Genomic DNA, 14,438 nt, shown 5'->3' with positions numbered 1-14,438 from the left:
CACCTTTCTCAGTTTGCCCCTGAAGAAGAAAGGTCCACCTTTCAAAAGTGCTCAAGTTATAGGGTTTTCATTAATTTATATAAAATACAAGATACATGTTATTGTAAACATACTTAATTTTAAAAATATTTTCTTAGTCACAGTATATATTTCCATAAATATATTTACACAGCATTGAGCTATATTTTTACACATGGATTGTTTAATTTCAGCTGCAGTGAATTATTTTAAATATGTACAATAGGTGAAATTACATTTATATATAACGGTTAAATAAAAGTTAAAAGTTCTAATTTTCCTACACTGAAAATATATTTCCTACAGGTACTTACTTCCACTCACATATATAACTATTCTTGTTCAGTACTACCCTCTATTTGCAAAATTTTTTTCATACACCACAAGCATTTTATTGCTATGTACCCTCTCGGTTCACATGGTTTAACTGATTCACACATGCAACTTATCATGTGAAAAATCCCCCACCAATAGATGTGCCTCAACTGTTCCAACAAGCATCTCACTAACATACCCATTTCCTCCTATAGGAAGCAGCACATGTGGGATGGCTTATCAAGCTGGAGAAGTTCTTACCATTTTCCAGTTCCAAGCCATGGGTGTGTGTGTGGATCATGGAGGTCTCCTCCTGAATGTGAAATATACAATATAAATATAATCCATCCATTCAGTTGAGAGTTGGGTGGCGGTGTTCTGCTGATGTAGACATGATTGGGATCCCTCATTCTAAACCAGCATGGAAGTCAGTTCCTGGCAGTTGTGTTTTGGATTTACAGTTGAACCAAACAACATATTGACCACACTCATGGTATGAATATTGGTATCCCTCATCCTACCCCTGCCTGGATGTTGGTTCCTGTTGGTTGAGTTTTGGATTTAGAGCTGAACCAATCAACATAAGTCCTTGCACAAGTGTTCAGGGTGTCCCTGCTCACTTAATCAATCCATTTAGGGTGCACTTCCCTGTGTTGATGGGTGCTCTTGGTCATTGCTCCACTTCATTCTCTTGCTCTTCCCTCGATGTCTTTGTGTTGGGGATGGTACTGCATTTGGGATGGTCCTGGTATGTTTGATTTGGGAGGGATATATTGGTATTTCATTCTGATCACATGTGCCCTTTTTACCGATCAGTGGTTGTAATTCTCCCTCTGGTTGGCTTAACTTGAGGACTTGCAATGTATGGTCCATCATGCCCTAGCCACTCTTCACCTTGGGGCACACCCTTCTTTTACCAATAATAAGATGTGCTCTTCATTTATGTCTGCCCGACTCAGTGTCATCTTTTCCATGTCTAAGAGAAGAGTATATCTGGTACAGAAGTGGTGCAGACTTCCATGAATTATCCTCTTCTTTGAGGGTTTCCTCTTGGGTTGTGTTCTTTGGATTCTTTCACAGAATGCTCCTCTTTTCTCCCTTGCACTGGTCTCTCCTCCTATTCAATTTGGGATTCTAGCTATGTATGTGAGCAGAAATAAGGCACTTGTCGAAAGTTATAATTTTCATGAAAATATATTTCTGACAAGTACTTACTCTCACACTTTCCACCCTCCCTTCCACACTGTCTAGCGGTGCTTAGTTTTCTTCTTAAACTCTATACTGATAGTTAGGTAGAATTGCATAAACAAAGTCACATGAGTCATGTGTGTGGGCTAAAAGGAGCCAATCATCCATGTAGTGATCGAACTGCAAACCCTGAGTTTGAAGATGATGGGCAAAGGCTCTGACCACATGACAAAAGATGTATGGCACTGACACCAGACCAAAAGGTAGAGCACAGAACTGAAAAGCTCAGCTCTTGTGAAAAAAATGAAGGTAACGTCTGGATGTAGGAGTGATGGGGTTATGAAGGTAAGTATCCGATATTTAAATTCGATGACAAGGAACCCACTTTGAGACTAATAATGGCTGGAGACGGCTTGAATGGGTAATGAAGAAAAACTTTAATATAACAGCAAATGTACAACGTTTCGACATCGACCTTTGTCATTCAAAGACCTGGAGTGAACGATCAACTAAACATGAAGAAATTCTCCATGGTGAACCCACGGAAGGATGATGAAGAGATTGAGGTTTGACAGATTAATGACAGGACTCCAGTCCCCAGTTTTCTTAGGAACCATGAAAATCCAAGAATAAAACCCTGGAGAAGTGTGAAATACTTGTTTGATAGCATATTTGTGCAAAGGATTGTGAACTGCCTCCAAGAGACACTGGCCTGAAATGGAATCCCGAGGAAGGGGGGGAAGGAAATGGGCAGAAAATCATAGGAAAAGTTGTGATAGAACCTGAAGAACCCAGAGCTCTACAGTAAACAAATCCGGCTAACCATGCCCTTACAGTACTAGAACCCATAGGATAGTCACCAATGAAACTGGCATCAGTAAACACGATGATGAACAATTTGACAGCTTGCTGCAAAAACCCAAAAAAGGTGGCATCAGTAGTGGAGAGGATGCAGGGATAAGAGACATGGGAAGAGAGATAGGTGAGGTTTGGGAAAGACAAAAAACAAGGGAGACTCTAAAATATCAGGAAGATCCCCAAAAGTAGACTGTCATAAAAAAGGGGCCAGACAAAGGTCTCATAAAAAGGAGGCAAGTAGATGCATGTGAGACAAGAGGGCATCCATGCCAAGGAGATCCCAACAACAAAGGAGCCATGTATGAAGGGATTAGGTTGAGGAACACAAGCACATCAATGAGGAAAATAGAAGGGTAAGTGTATCTGCCAGTGTATCCAGAGAGGTAGCATGGGATGATAGAGCAAAGGCTGGAGGTGGGAAAGGACTTTCCAAATCCTTTTTTTCAGGACCAGATTCCCCATGAAACTGGAGATGTTGCCAAGGTTCTACACACATAGCAGACTGCAAGATAGTTTACAACTCATGGCACACCATGACTGAAATTTCCTCCACTAAAAGCATGTAGTCTGATGCCACAGAAGTAGTAAGTGGTGATGGATCAGTAGTGGCCAGATCCATAATGGAAGGTGCTATAATAAAATAATGTGGACATAAAAAGAAAAATATTCCACAAATACTAAGTAAACAGAAAATATATGAAACAAACTAAGAGTTGTCAAAATACATTAGAATTAACCAAAAGTGCACATGACAATACTAAGTACAGAGCAAAAATTGAGCACAACTGCCAAATCGAGAAGCAATGATAGTGATATACAGTATAGAAGAAGTCAGCTATGCTAGGAGGGTGTGTTGCACTCCTATTTGTGGAGGGTTTTCACATGCTCATTTGCACATCACACTGCAGCTATACCACAAGAAATTATGTGAGAGTAGGTGGGTGCATCAAAGTTAGTAACAAACAAAACTTGCACACATAGAGGTAAGGTATCGTATCCGAATTATTTCTATTAAGCACATCTAGTGGAACTGGTCTTACACTTACAAAGATATGTGTAATACTAACAAACTGATAACACGGTAGAACAGGTATAGAAAATGCAACCTTATTTTCCTCTTGTAAATTTCATTGTTTAAATAAATTGTAACACATCTGACTAAGTTCAACTGTTACATGTTATTTTCATTCTCTAATCAATGCTCTGATGTATATACTTGCCACTATAAAGAGATTTGAAATTTTTTACCTTGGTAAAAGACCAGATAAACCTCTTCGCTTAGGTTTCACACCTCCTTTAATGGACAAATCATCTACTGAATGAAAACTGGTTATATCTGTCAGGTCTAATCCTTCTGTACCAGTACTTATTGATGATATGCTAGTAAATGAAGATGTATCAGTTTGAGGAAGAGAAATGGTTGTTTGACATCTCTGTAAGATATCTAACCTTTGTCCACCATCTATATCTTTACCATCAACTTTGTCACTGTTTTCTTCTTCTGTTATAGAAGAACTCTCACTTTTTGCAAGAAGTTCTTGAAAGGAACCATTATCAAAGTATGAATTACTGAATGGAGTACCTTCTGAACTCCTGATAGACTTCAGCTTTCTACACAAACCTTCATATTCTGGCAAGTCTTCAGAAGAAGGAGAATCAATATCCATTGAGAAACACTTGCCATCCTTCATGAAAAACCCATCTGTTTTGTTTTTTAGACCAAATAATTTAATCTGTTCATTTGGATGTAACTGTTTAGTGACAGGATTATATACAAGAGGTATAGACTCCAAAACTTCATCTAAGGTTGCCTTGTTTGAACTGTCTGTAGTAAATTTTTGAACATGTCCATTGGGCTCAGAAACAGCAAAAAACTTGTTGATGCTAAGTGATGACTGTAAATTGGGGCTATTTTTATTACTGCTAGATTCACTGAAATTTTCAGGACAAAAAGCAGTGGCTGTTCCAGACATAGAAAACTGATACTTGTATAAACTGAAAATATCACTGATTAGCCTTCTTTACAACAAAAACACTTTGTTTGAATACTTCAACTTTCATACTCAACTGAATGATCTCTAAAGCAGTCAAGAATGGTATTCGTGAGGAGTATACAAAAATGACATCAAACCTGCAGAATAAAGAAATGAACACAGTATGTTAGATCACATGATGATATTTCATATAATCAGTTCTAACTTTATTGTGAAGGATTTTAAAATGTTTGTCATTTAAAGAAGAACTCCTTAAATTTATAAAAAAAGTTAAAAATGGCTAAAAAAAGGATTTTATTTAATCCCCTTAATAATTTAATTTCAGCATTTATAATATTACAATTTCAGAAAACAGACTTGTTTTGTAGTATATTACTGTATTTTTCGGTGTATAAGACACACTTTTTTACCCTAAAATTTGATGTCAAAATCTGCTTGCGTCCTACATACCGAAGGTATGAATAATATATATGTATATATACGACTGTAACTTTTTTTTCCCCAAAACTTTGTCTTCAAAATAAGGGTGCGTCTTATACACATGTGCGTCTTATATTCCGAAAAATACGGTACATTGTTTAATTATATACTGCAAGTTTTATTTACAGATTTTTCAGTTATCTCTTTCTCCATAGTAAGAGGTCTAACTTTTTGTTGTTTTAGGAATATTAGGAAATTATTCAATTTAGCAATTAACCATAAACACTGTAAGTAGAGACATAATGAACATCAAATATGGAGCACTTGTAATTAGCAATATCCATCTTGGTTAATAGTGGATTTTAATGTTAGATTTATCTACAGATAAACCTATAAACTGTTAAGTATAAACAAGCAGCTTAATTTTAGATACAATTTAATTATATACTTATTGCATGGGTAGATTGGTAGCAAATATTCATTTATTAGTTGGTCAGACAGCATTTTTTGTTCAACTTGGTGCTGACGGTGGATAAAACAAAATATGTGGGCTAGTTAACTAATTAATGAATATTTGTTGTAAAATTCTTATCAATGCTATTAGCATAGCTACCAATTTTCATTTCATTCCCCTAACTCACAAGCTGAATCCTTTTTGTCAATACACACCAACAAACCACAGCAAGTAAGAAAGTGACACTCGATAGTAACAAACATCAGCTTTAGGACTGCAACTCTGTTATTCTGACCTATACTTTACAGAACCAATCAGATTCTTTAAAATAAATGGTGGTAGTTTTCCTCTCTAATATAATGTTAATAACTTCCTTTACAGTAATGCCATGGAAACTAGATTAACAGTTTCTTGTCATCACCCATATGCACTTGATACGGCCATATCATGTATCATTATTTATGCTAATACCATATGATGCTAAACACTCTTTAATTAGGAGAATTTCATAAAATTTAGCAAATTTGTGCTTAAAATTTGGAATGAATAATAACCATCTACCCATATGATTCTTTTGAAAATTTGAGCTTGAAATTGTTAATCTAGTTTGCTTAAGCTAACCAATACTTATCTATCTGCACATGCTTTCAAACTATAGTTTTGCTGTTCTAAATCTGCGTCTTTAATCTGAATGACAAAAACTAAAAACAGTCTACCTTCACTCTTAGGTAAAGCTATAGTAAAATTCTTAGACCAATAGCTCGCATGACTTTTTGTGCAGCCATGTGCAAAAATTTGGTCAAACTTAAGCAGTTTGAAAAACAATCCATGAAAGCTAAGTATGTTTTTCTATCAAATAAAGTTTCCGTACTTTCGGTGTGAAGAAAAAAAAAGGGAAAATTCAGTCAAAATTGGAGATTTTATATCTAGTGTATTTCTTAATGGATGGCCTTGAAATTTGGCATGTAAAGTAAGGGTCCAGAAGAGCACATCCACTGAAAATATGTGATAGTTTGAATTACCACAGTCTGAGCTACAGAGAGTGGAAAATTGCTAAACTATCACTCCTGTTAATAACATAGTGTGTCCTAGAGTGTGTCTTGAATAAAGACTAGTAAAACTTAAATATTGTTAGAAGCACAGTAATTCAGGATAAGTTGGGTGTAATGTATAGGGTATGATACATTCCAGAATTGAGTTGTGTGTGATATTTGTGGGTTTGAATGCAATTTTTAAAAGGTTCATACAGATACAGTACTCTACATTAGCAAAGCTTGCTTACTTGAGAATACGTTAAAGATAGCTTTGGGTAACATTCTGCTTCAGAGGAGAAAAACTACAGATTACAAGCAAATATCAAGGATGCAAGACATAAAATGGATGGAATTAGGATAAAGGTTGCTTCGAGGGAGAGTGGTGAGTTTAGATGGATATGCATTGATAAAAAAGTTAGGGCTACTGAGGCATGCATATGTACCACTTTCAAATAGATTTGAACTTTTGGTTGAATGCCATGAAGATCAAGAGGCTTACACAGTGGATGACTCTCATTAAGCATACTGATAAAGATATTTGTATTGGGTAGCATAGATGTACTTGCCAAGTTCTAAAGAACAAATATTGGGTATATTAAAGTTTAGTTGCTGGTATGAAGAAGAATTCTCATTTTGAAGATCATGTTAGAGCAAATGATGATGAAAACTGTGAAACAGAAGAGCTGCTTAAAAAGTAAAAAAGAACTCCTTCAATGATTTAGGGCTAAGAATAGACTTGTGGCCCTAGGCAGGGATAAATTTTTGTTTCTTTTTCTCACTCTTGAGAATAAAGAGGTAAGAACCTAAGAAGTGATCTTATTAAAGTTTACGTTATTAACCAGGAGATTGATAAGATTAAGGCCTATGATTTCCTTGTGCTATATTGTGGAGGAAACAGTATTAAAAGGACAGGCTAAGCTCCACTTACAAATATTTCATTCTTCGAACAACTTGACTGACTTAAGGAATGGTTTGTCATTGGCTCTAGCAGAGGCCAATACTTTAAAGAAGTTTAAAGTAATTGATTATTCTTTGAAAAGTAAAAGTAGGGTTTAAATTTTTAATTTTTCCAAGAAGGAATGCTACATGTACAGTCATGAAGGGCCAACTGGTTCCTTGTAGTCTGCAAAAAAATATTTAGAGAACGATAATCATTGCATAATTAGGTTTAATGTCATGTTGAGATCAGAAGAAATGCAATTTTTAGTTCCTATTATCAGAAATTTAATTTTGAGACTATAAAGATGAAAGATTTACCAAAGTATATGAAAGCTTGGAATCTGGTTAATTATAAATAATTTATAATATTAAAACTAACAACAATAATTTATTAATACATGTTAAAATGGAATTTGGGCACTTAAAGGATGCAGATGGCATGGTATTTGTTGTTAACTACAAGATGACCAAGATTTTTTGTGTTTTATTCCCTTCTGTTTTTACAAGAGGATATCAGCAATATTATTTCACAAACCTGATCATTCTGTGGAAATCTTAGGATTGACATAAATCATATAGACATTAATTAATCCCTTGGTGGTAAAAACGTAGAGTGAATTATTTAAACAAGAGTTTAAAAGAAAGCCTGGAAGGAACAAATGGTCTTTGCTGCCCATATGTTATGTTGTTAAGGAACCTGGCCAAGTTTAGAATTTCTTTGTCAAGTTCATCTGTCAAAAAATTGGTAAAGGTGTACAAGTCTTTCACAATAAATGTGCCATTCTAAATCTGCCTTCACAAGAGTGGATGTTAGCAATATTTCAGGCCCTGAGCATTCTTTGGAAAATACTGGAATGAACCTGAATCATGTATACATTAATTCCTTGATGGTAAATAAAACAAAAAATAATCAAAACTAAAGCAGAAGGATAAGAAACCGTTTTTTTGTAGGGTTTTAAGGGAGATCAAAGATCATATATGTGAGCACTCTTTCACTTGTAGTAAGTCAATATACAGTAGGCACGTGCCAGATGATTAAATAGTTGTTAATGTTACTACTGTTCTTATAGTGGCTGATAAGAGTTGCCCTAGAAACAACAGGACAGTTTAATACTACATATCTAATGGGGAAAATTCCACACAGTTTGATAAAATAAGCTTTGAAAAATCATCTAGTAAAATATGATATAAAAGAAATTCAACATGGGTCTGTCTTATCAAAAACCAATTTTGAAGGGATGAGAGAAAACTTATCTATTGTGAATTTGGAAAATTTTGAAGGGATGAGAGAAAACTTATCTATTGTGAATTGGGAAAATTTTGAAGGGATGAGAGAAAACTTATCTATTGTGAATTGGGAAAATTTTGAAGGGATGCCAGAAAACTTATCTATTGTGAATTGGGAAAATTTTGAAGGGATGCCAGAAAACTTATCTATTGTGAATTGGGAAAATTTTGAAGGGATGCCAGAAAACTTATCTATTGTGAAAATTAAGTAATTGGAGATACTGATCAAATATGAATTTGTTTTTATATATCCAAGTTAGACATGTTCCTTATAGAAGAAAAATGAGTGGCTGCAAGTAAAAAAATCAAGTTGGCTAACAAAGAATATAAGGAATAAAATTAAGGATGGGAGTCTAAGAGAATCAAAGATCAAACACATCAGGCAATAAAAAATGTTGCAAGACAGAAAATATATGGAATTAGGGTAAAGATTGCTATGGGAGAGTGTTAGAATGGCTGAAAATGTAAAATTTACTTTAAGAATAAGTAAAATGTCAGAATGGGTTTGTGTGTGTTTGTAAAGCTCAAAGCTACACAATGGGCTACCTGTACTATGCCTACCACAAGTACTGAAACCTGATTTTTACCATTATGTGCCATCAGACTACTGCTGTGTTACAGTTGGGGGAAGAGGGCATTGAAATGGGAACAGAGCCTTTGAGGGATAACAATGGAGGGCTCATTTCTGATGATTATGAGATGGCTTGACTACGAAACTCCACTATTTCTTCAGTTTTTACTCATGAAGATTCAAGTAATATTCCTCATCTTGAACAGTTGGTGAATGTAAACATTGCCGAATGAGATGGTCACACTGGTTAAGAGCTAGTTAAGAAAAAATTAGGAAGTTTAAAAAATAATAAGGCTCCTGAGCCAAATAACATTTCCCATATGGTTTTAAAGGAGGTTAATATTTCTTGCAAGTCAGGGAGGTTATAAACATTTTCCAAGTAATTATAGGCCTATTAGTCTTACATTAGTGGTGGGAAAATTTTTTGAAAGCCTGATAAAATATTTTGCAAATTCATTTAATAAGGTTTAAAATCTTGCCATGTAGTCAACATGGTTTCACTAAGAGAAAATCTTGCCTTACTAATCTTGTTTGACATTCTTTGAAAGCCTACGTAGATGAAAGTGAAAATGTGGATTTGATATATATTAGGTTATCAAGAAATTACTGCCCCATTTTGGAACACTTTCATTAACCTATAGTCTCAGCTATAATGGCAATATTTCCCACAATTATAAAAGTTCCCTTTTCCTAGTATCTTCTGAGAGAAGTTATTAATCCATACAGGTTAGAGTCTACAGTTCCTTGCAGTTACACCTATTTTCTTGTGGTCTATTTCTCCCATTCTGTGTGATTAGCTGTCATATAATTATTTCAGTTCTTCTAGACTACTCTTAAGGAGAGATGATGTTTCAATATTACAAAATCTAATGATCCTATAGCTTCTAGATGGAGCCTTAGTAGTTTAAATGCAACTTTAATAGATTCAAGCTTTACTGCCAGCTAAATAGCTTCATTTAAAGATGAACACCTAGTTTGGTTCAGCCTAATTCTCATATCCTCATCTGTTATAACATCTATAAATTAGTCATGTGCCAATGAATTTATCATTTCATGATGAGTGTCCAAGTAAGTTAATTGTGCAATTCTTTCCAAATTTTCTGCAAGTCTGGCTAAGACCTCTTCTTTCCTTTATACATTGTTATGGAACTTTATTCTGGATATTTCCTTTTGGTGTGTCATTCCAAACCTGTTGAATAATGCAGCTACCAACATTTGATAGTTATTAAGACTCTCAGCTGTTTTTAAAGCAGATCCTTTTAAATGGGCATGAAGATTAATAGCTTCTTCTTAACTATTCCAACTGGTCATTTTGGAAATTGTTTCGAACTGAGCCTGATATACCTCCCATGGTACCTTTCGAACATAGTCTGTTGGTTTACTTAATTGGTAAATATCATTGAACTGGTAAGCTCAATTCTGGACCTGGGTTTGATGGTAACATGGCTATGTTAATCCAGAAAGCACCTACAGTAACAGACAGTACAGCAGTAGTAATTATACGTGGAGACCAAAGAGGTTCTTCTATTCCATATTTAATAGTAAATGGTGTTTTGGGTTGAAACTCTTGGGCTGATATAGAAAGAAGTATCGCTGGTTTATGCTCTATATTTACCAACTCTTTTACCAAAAAATTCCTTTTCTGTCATTGACTTCTCTTTTTTACACCTTCAATTTTCTTACTACAATCTTTCTATACTTCATTCATGACTCTCTGTATTTTTTCAGTTTTGTCATTACAACCTTCCTGTACCACTTTGATGTCCTTCTGCATTTCTTCAAACTTGCAATCCCTCTATACAACCCCACTAGCTTCATGGATCTTGTCTTCGATCATATTTATTTTTGATCTTATATCTCCTTTAAATGTTTTTTCTTTCTGTTTAACTCCTCTCTTAAATTCTTGTCTCATTCTTCTAATCTGTTGTCTCTTTCTTCTTCTTGTTCTATTAGTTTTCCAAACAATTCTAGGTTTCTATAAACTTTATATCTCATTGTCGTAGCTTTCAATTGCTTCTTCTTGGTCTTTTTTTAATTTTCTGACTCATTCTTGTTGTTTTTCTTTTAATTTCTTATTTCTCTCTTCTTGATTTTCTTTTAACTGTTTCATTAACTCCAATAAGTCTTTAATATTACCTTATAACGTCACATCGGAAGTTAAAGTTTAGTGAATGGGTAAACATAAGCCCATTTTTCATACTGGTAGTGTAATACCTTTTCTTTTTTGGGGGCTGGACATTTTGAACAATTTTGTGAAAAAATTTAATGTCCAATAAACTTAATGACAACAAATTAGTTTATTTCTTCCTTAAAATTTCTATAGGTTTGTACATTGTTGTAAGATGTAGGCCTACATTTACTAAGTATACTATGACTAATGTAGAAAAAAATCTACCTCTACAATTTCACAGCTGATCTATCAAGTAACTGAATTATAGTGAATATATACTTAACAACTAACATTGATACAAATAGTTCCCTCACACTGGCACTCTAGCAACAAAATGGGCTAATTCACTATAAGCTTAGATACTTGAATGGCCCAAATTTATTTATATCTGATGTTTCACTTCTAGATGTTCCTCAAAGTTACTAGATTTTCATGATGTCAAAGTTAGAATGTTCTAGATATTCCAGGCCTACTTTTGAGGTTTGTTTTTAATGTTAATATAATGTACCATCTTGCTAATATCTAAACTAAAACATTCAAAGTATACCTTATGGTATATGGTGCCACATAAAAAAGCTTGTTAAAAAAATAATTATTTAGTTCTGAGGGGTAAGTTGGTTTTTTTAGTCAAACTGGATTAATGTCACAAAAGAGGTACCTTGGGGTCTAGTGTTAGGACCTTTGCTCTTTTATGATTTACATCAATGACCTAGATGAAGAAATGTTCAATAAATGAGTTAAATTTGCTGATGATACTGAGTGTTGCTTGGCCGTAAGAAGAAAGCTGCTAAATTACAAAAGGTTTAGATTATTTTGTGAGTAGAGCAAATAAATGGCAGATGGTTTTCAATTATAATAAATCCAAGGAAAGTATACTTTTCATGGGAATAACCTTAACAATGTTAATGTCATGGAAGAAAAGGATCTTCTTGTTCTGGCTGGTAAATGTGCTGTTGTTATTGGTTGGGCAAGTAGCATTTTAGGTTGTATTTACAGAAATATTTAATACAAGTCTAAAAATGTTATTTCATTGTACAAGTCATTAGGTAGCTTTATTTGTAATATTGTGTTAAGTCTTGGACTCCTTAACTTAAGAACACCATTGAATTTGGAAAAAGTTCAGATGGCTACTACTTATAGGATGATTTTGAAGATTGAATGCTTATTTTATGGGGACAATTGACATAAATTTATTTATTTTGAGATAAGAAAGGCATGAAGTAATATAACTGAAGTTTCCTGTTAATGGGAGACCAAAATGGATAAAGGCTACTGATTTCTTCCTTTGTGTCATATTCTGAACGAATGAGCAAAAGTTTAAGATTTGGAGAATATAGGCTAGACTCTAGTTGAGAAAATAATACTTTTCTAATAAGATTATTAGCTTATGGAATGAGTTTCCATTAACAGTAAGGAGGCTAACATTTTGCAAGTGCCTAAGTGGAAAATAGATCATTTTTATCAAAAATAGAGAATGAATTTAAATCTACTTTTTTTCTCTCAGGGATGTGTGTATAGGTACAGCATTAAATGCCCAAATTTCTAAGTTTAATAATAATATATTTTACAGTACATATACCTATTAATAAAGTTTTTAGTATATAGGTATATCATAATCCATTATAATTCAATTTCTTCTCTTATAATTATACTTTTAGCCTCAGCATAGTGGCTCATAGAATGACTCCGAGGTTTTTTCAAGAACAAACTTGTAGCTCATAGCTCCATCTCTTTACTGATTGATAATCTAATTATAGCTGCAATTATTGAACACTAGAAATTACACTAGAAATCTTTCACGTCTAAATAATATTATTAAAAAATGGATATAGCATCCTATCCAATATATAATATCAAAAGTTGGGGCATCTAATTTTGGACATAATTTAACCTGACCAGATTTCAAAAAACATGATAGAACCTATAACTGTTCATGTATAATTTCTAATTTTAGCCTTTTTGCTCATCTTGTCTCCTTGCTTCTCGTCTGTGAAACATTTTAAAAGTTACATTACTTTTGTTAAAAGTACACATAATGTCAATGAAAATAAAAATTGAAGCACAGAATAACATTTTGCACACCAACTCATTTAAATGTACTTCATATGTAGATAATATTGAAAGGTACATATATATAATTATAAATCAAAATCAAAAACGTAAGATAAATAAATATTAAAGTAATAAAAAAGCATGTTGGTTTTTCTTCCTGAAACATGCACTTAACTACCGAAACAAGAAGTTTCAAATGAACTACCGTTACTCAGTTTATTATCTGAATTATTAATAGTATAGTATCACTACTTAAAAACTATAAGTTTGGGCTACGGTTTGAGTGAGTAATGAAGAAAATTTTATTGTAAATAAATGTACAGATCTTCGACAAAATCATATCATCATCAGGTGCCTTTGTACACTTATAATAAAGTTTTCTTCATTACTACTACTAGTTCAAGCCGTTTTCAAACTTAGTTTTATTTTCTAAAAGTAAATATAAAATGTGGGTTCCTCGTCATCAAATTTAATTTTAAGTATTGCTACTTCAAACTTCAGTACTTGTTAGTGTTACTGTTAGGGCGCACTACTCATCTAAGGCTAAGACTATTTTACCAACAACAGTAACGAATTTCAAACCTATACTTCATCTGTGTGCACCTATACGAACTTCATTATTCTTGTATTATTGAGTTATAACAAACACATATAATTAAAAACTGGACATTTCTTACCGTAAACACAAACACACGCCCCTAACTAATATATACTTTATATGTGTGTATGTATGTGTGTGCGTGCGTGCGTAAACGAAGCGCCACCTTAAAGCATAGGGCACTTTTTTTTTCTACATTTCCTCAAAAACAGAGCGGTCGACAGTTAAATACAGGTTGGAATTGCTACTTGAAAAACCAGGTACCCGTCAGATTTTTAGTTACCTCGACCCCGATGGAGTCCCGGTTTACTAACTGTTTATCAGTTATTAATTTGATAATTTATAGAAAATGTGGGAAATATGTGTTCCCTCGAATTGTCAGATTTTGTTAGAGGAAGGATAGTTGGTCAAGCAGATGGTGGAATAAGTCAGCGGCAAATTTCGCAGAATTTGAGAATCCCGCTTTTGACAGTCAACATCGTATAGTTCGGGAAATACGACAAGGAAACAACTGAGCAGCGTCCGGGTCGTCCTGGTCCA

The 14,438-nt window shown here is 33.9% G+C and overlaps 1 protein-coding gene across 2 annotated transcripts in view; it reads right to left on the bottom strand.

Annotated features, from left to right (window-relative positions):
* Positions 1-14,059, bottom strand: part of LOC106471070 (TBC1 domain family member 14-like) — an 83,411-nt gene extending 69,352 nt beyond the window's left edge. For both annotated transcript variants that reach the window (XM_013931658.2, XM_022399692.1), the window contains exons 1-2: positions 13,978-14,059; positions 3,628-4,510 (exon numbers count right to left, since the gene is read on the bottom strand). In XM_013931658.2, coding sequence (XP_013787112.1) covers positions 3,628-4,352 — 725 coding nt within the window. In that variant the 5' untranslated portion in view covers positions 4,353-4,510; positions 13,978-14,059. The remainder of the gene's footprint in view (positions 1-3,627; positions 4,511-13,977) is intronic.
* Positions 14,060-14,438: the final 379 nt, after the last annotated feature.

Source organism: Limulus polyphemus, unplaced genomic scaffold (assembly GCF_000517525.1).
Source record: "Limulus polyphemus unplaced genomic scaffold, Limulus_polyphemus-2.1.2 Scaffold4389, whole genome shotgun sequence".
In the NCBI taxonomy this organism is placed as follows: domain Eukaryota; kingdom Metazoa; phylum Arthropoda; class Merostomata; order Xiphosura; family Limulidae; genus Limulus; species Limulus polyphemus.
The sequence above is the reverse complement of the archived record's forward strand: the minus strand, read 5'-3'. Positions and strand labels throughout refer to the sequence as shown.